Source organism: Solanum lycopersicum, chromosome 4 (assembly GCF_036512215.1).
Source record: "Solanum lycopersicum chromosome 4, SLM_r2.1".
Lineage (NCBI taxonomy): Eukaryota > Viridiplantae > Streptophyta > Magnoliopsida > Solanales > Solanaceae > Solanum > Solanum lycopersicum.
The window spans coordinates 16,194,493-16,199,353 of NC_090803.1; the positions used below are offsets into that span (position 1 = coordinate 16,194,493).

Here is a 4,861-nt window from a genome sequence, read left to right on the forward strand (position 1 = left end):
CCGAAGGAAGGCATCACCGCTCATAGCTAGCCTATCGGTGCTCTGTATAAAGTTTCATTACATTCAACTCATAAATCATGGAAGATGGCTTCTAGAATGAGGACATCATATCTCATTAGATAATTTCTCATCTCATCATTAGCATTAAGTATGCATAACTCCGATACTTTCATTAGTCTGTTTATAGGGACTGATCTCTTCATTAACTTTACACTCTCATAGGTGAGTACGTTTTGGTAACATTTACATAGGCTCATTTGAGATTGATCTCATATTTCACATTAGTCTCTTATCATATTGTAACCTCATTCATTAACTTTAACACATTTACTTTTCATAATTACTCACCCCTTCACATGAATTTTCATTTCATCATATGTCAATGCACTTGGCAATTTAGTGTGTTTCATACTCTTACTTAACCCTTCTAGGGTTACATCATTTTCTCACATACATCTTAGACTCACTTACTTTTAAACGTATTCTAGACTTATGAGTCCACACATACAAGTCATGAGGCTTCATTCATAGTTATTCTATGTGATTCATGTTTACCCAAGATTATTTGGTACAAGACTTATGCATCATTTAGATATGCCATGATATTGATTTCAATCTTTAGAGGCAACATACATTAAATATTTACTTATGTATGACTTATGTGTCAATACGGAATTGGTCAAGGGAACCCTATTTCGAATCCCTTGGACAACACTTAATCTTATTTTAAACTTGATAATTGCATTTTCTAGATTTGGGGGAGCCTAGTTCGATTCTCATCAACCCCATAATATTTCCTTTTTGTTTCTCCTATACTTTTTCTTTTAAGTCAAGGAGGTTATGGGTTCAATCCCCCACAAACTTATTATTTTTCTTTTAAGTTATCTCTTAACTTTCTCACCTATCCAAGAGGTTGTGGGGTCAATCCCCACTCTCCAAATTTATTTTTTCCTTTATTTTTCTCCTAACTCTCTCATCTATTCAAGAGGTTGTGGGTTCAATCCCCACTCACCACATATATTTTCCTTGCATTTTTATCACGAAATTTTTATGAAGTTTTTATTTGGTGAGGTCATGGGTTAAATCCCCAATGAGCTCACATTTTAAAATTTTTTTAATTGAATTTAATATTTTTAAAAGTTAGTCTCCTCAATCCATTTTTGCCTTAATCTTTTGATGATTTTTTTGTAGCTTTCATGTAATGTTGTCTTGGATTCGATCCTTAGTGATTTCACTTATTTTAGATTCATTTTTCATTGCATTTTATATTACTTTGATTGGCTGAACACAACCTAACAAATGTTGGAAACTTGTTCACTATTTGCAGCTTCTTTTATCAGCATTTTTTCATTAGATCATAGGACGTTTGATGAAACATTTGGTGCATATTAAAGTATATTTTATTCCTGTTTATATTTATCCAAGAATTACCTTTAAATCCAGCAACATTACACCACTTTTGCACATCATGATTTACACAAACATTTGCACAAACATCACTTTTCACATACTTTCTGTTGGCATAAATTGATATGCTTACAATTCCAAACACATAATCATGAACACATTATCACGAAAATCACCCTTCATACTCAAATTACCACAAAAAATACCAACAACATGATCTCTAGCCTATTTCAAATTGATATTAGAAGGATACTAGGGACAAGGAGTTTGACAAGAACAGGAACAACCCTAGTTTCAAAATTCGTTGAATTCGTGGAAAGGAAATTCTCTTGGAGAAAGGAGTCCAGGAGAGAAACCCATACTTTAATTTTGTGTTTTTCAACACAAGAACTGCTTTCTAAAACCCTCTCCAAATTCATATCCATGTCCCGAAACTTCAACACAAAACTCGATGGAAAACCCTTCTTTTTGCTTTACGTATTTGGTTAACTTTTTGTCTATGTTTTTGACGTGTAAATTCATCAAGTATGAAGAAATTTTGGTTGTGTTTTCGGTGCTTGTATTTTGTTAGAAAGTATACGCAAAAGTGAGAGAATTGATCGTGAAAGAGAAAGGATAAACGCGAGAAGTCAGTGGTTCCTTAGGATAAGGATTGTAGTTTTAGACTTAGTCAAAATAAGGTTTTGTTAGATTGTAAAAATCAAATTTATTTAAATCACACGTGAAATGACCTTATTTCCCTTACAAAAAAATCAGATTCTAAACCCCATTTTAATTCACATGGCAACGCTTCCGTCGAGGATCAAACCCGTGACGTCCCCATCGCGAAAACAGGTCCCTTCGGATCGACCCAACTCAAACTGCCCCATTAATTAATTAATTAATTAATTGATAATAATAATAATAATATGATTTTACTTTTTCTTAAATCAGAATTTAAATATTAATTAATTAAATTAATTCTCCAATATAAATAATCAAGTTAAATCATTACTCCCACCTAGGTTCGAACCCGGGTGGAGCAACATTTTTCTCAATGGGTAATTTCAGCCCTTTCTACCCAAAATGCCCCTCCACCATATTAATGAAATAATTCATTACATATTTAGGATAATTACGATACTACCCTTAGCCTTGAAAAAGACCATTTTACCCATAGATCCTCCAAACATAAGATTTCCCCTTTTTTTTAAGTCCGGTATAGAATCATGCGGGTAAATCTTCATATTCAGGAGCTCTACATGGATGGAACCAACCTTTCATAACTCAAATAAATCCCCACGTTAGTTGGTTTGTCTGTAGCAAGGGTTCAGAGGGTCTCGTTCTACACGCATCAATTCGTGTGAAACTGATATATTCGTAGGCATTCTAGACACACTAAACGTTACTTAGCATATTCATTTTTAGGGTTGTTACACCTTCACCCGAAACAATAGGGCCTAAGAAGTCCACAGACAAGCCAAAACTCAAATTTTGATAACTTGTCATACATCTCCTTATCTCTCAACATCTGAAGAACAACCCTTACGTGACTCGCATAATCTTCTTCATTCCTTTAATTAATCAGTATGTCACAAATGAAGATGATGACAAAAATATCTTAATAAGGCTTGAAGATTCTGTTCATAAGATCCATGAATGTTGTAGCTGCATTTGTCAAACAAAAGGACATAATCAAAAATTCTTAACGCTCTTACCTTGTTCTAAAAGTTGTGTTGGGAATATTACATTCCCTTACTCTCAGCTGATGATAGCCTGATTTGAGGTCAATCTTAGAAAAGCAAGAAGCACCCTGAAGTTGATCAAAAAAGTCATCTATCCTTGGAAGAGAATATTGTTCATGATAGTCACCTTATTCAGCTAACGCTAATCTATACATATCCGAAGGGACCCAACCTTGTTCCTCACAAACAAGATCAGAGCTCCCCAAGGTGAGACAATTGGTCAAATAAAAACTTTATCTAAAAGATCTTGTAACTTCTACATTCGCTCTATTAACTCTACTGGTAGCATTTTGTATGACGGAATAGAGATAGGACGAGTATTTGGGATGATTTTTATACCGAAGCCTATCTCACTTTTGGGAGGGACTCCAGGTAGTCATCAGGATAGACTTCTAGAAACTCACTGACTATAGGAACTGAATTAAGGGAAGATACCTCAACTAACTTAGAAATACACCTCTTGTAAACTAACTTCCTTGCCTTAAGTACAAAATGAATCGACCCTTAGGCCCTGATAAACTACTAGCCCACTCTATGACTGGATCATTAGGACTATGAAACTTGACAACTGGAGTTCTTCTTTTTATTGATGCATAACAGACATGGAGTCAGTCCATACCTAGAATAATATCAAAATCTACCATGCCTAACTCTACTAGACTAGCCATGGTACTCTTGTGACTGACAAAAATAGGACAATCACGATAGACCCTTTCTGCCTAAAATTGATTCACCAAAAGGTGTCGATACACTAAATGGTTCGATATCTAGCTCAGGAGAAATCTCAAAGTTCATAGCCACATAAGAAGTTACAAAAGATAAACTAACTCCTAGATCTAATAATGAATAAGCAATAATGTGAAAGACTCAAATCATACCAGTGAAAATATCTGGAAAATTCTTTAGTACATGGCAATTATTATGAGCATACAAGCAGTTTGTTCCTCCACCTGTTCCAGAAGTAGTTCCCCTAGGTGCAAGCTTGTTTGGTGGAGCAACTGATGAATATTGAGCTCTATTGCCCAGATTTCCACCTCCTTGCTTGTCGTTGGGGCACTCTCCAATGAAGTGACCCTCTTGGACACATTTGAAACAACCTGTGAATCCTTCATGATAGATGACAAAGTGATTCCTACCACACTTGGCGCAGGCATGAGGCTTAGTACATTCTTGCGCCATTCTACTTTTAGATTAATCCGGCCTAGCTTTGAATTTCTGCGAATTCTGGCCACTATACTCACTTCGGTTTCTTGGTACAGGTGCACTAGCAAATGATAACCATGCCATTTGGCTTATCGAATTGTGGTCAGCTTGAACCACCTTTTTTTTACCAGACTCATTCCAGTCTTAGCCTTATTGTTTCGGTACTCTTCTATATCCTTAACGTTCTCTTCTTCAACTTGTTGGATAAAAACCATCGGTATGGATATGTCCATATCACCTATCAACATGGCAACCTACCTTCCTTACTTGAAATGCGACCTAACCCTGCAATAAATAGAATCATCTACTCCTTATGTCTTTCACTGTCTTTGGAGAATAGTGAGATAGTTGGGTGAACTGTATCCCTTACTCTTGTACACTAATGGAGTCATGTTTCAGAGTAATGAACTCCCGCACCTTGGGTTCCTTCAGTTCACAAAGAAAGAACCTCCCCAAGAATGCTTCTTTGTGACAAGACCAACTTGGACGTGGTGAATGCTCAACTCTACCATCCTCCCATTTATCAA

At 35.8% G+C, this 4,861-nt stretch overlaps 1 protein-coding gene across 1 annotated transcript; it reads right to left on the bottom strand.

Annotated features, from left to right (window-relative positions):
- Positions 1 to 3,830: 3,830 nt before the first annotated feature.
- Positions 3,831 to 4,310, bottom strand: LOC101252769 (uncharacterized). The gene is made up of 2 exons (XM_004237279.1): positions 4,010 to 4,310; positions 3,831 to 3,967 (listed from the first exon to the last, which is right to left on the bottom strand). Exons 1-2 carry the CDS (start codon positions 4,308 to 4,310, stop codon positions 3,831 to 3,833), a joined length of 438 nt encoding a protein of 145 aa, XP_004237327.1.
- Positions 4,311 to 4,861: the final 551 nt, after the last annotated feature.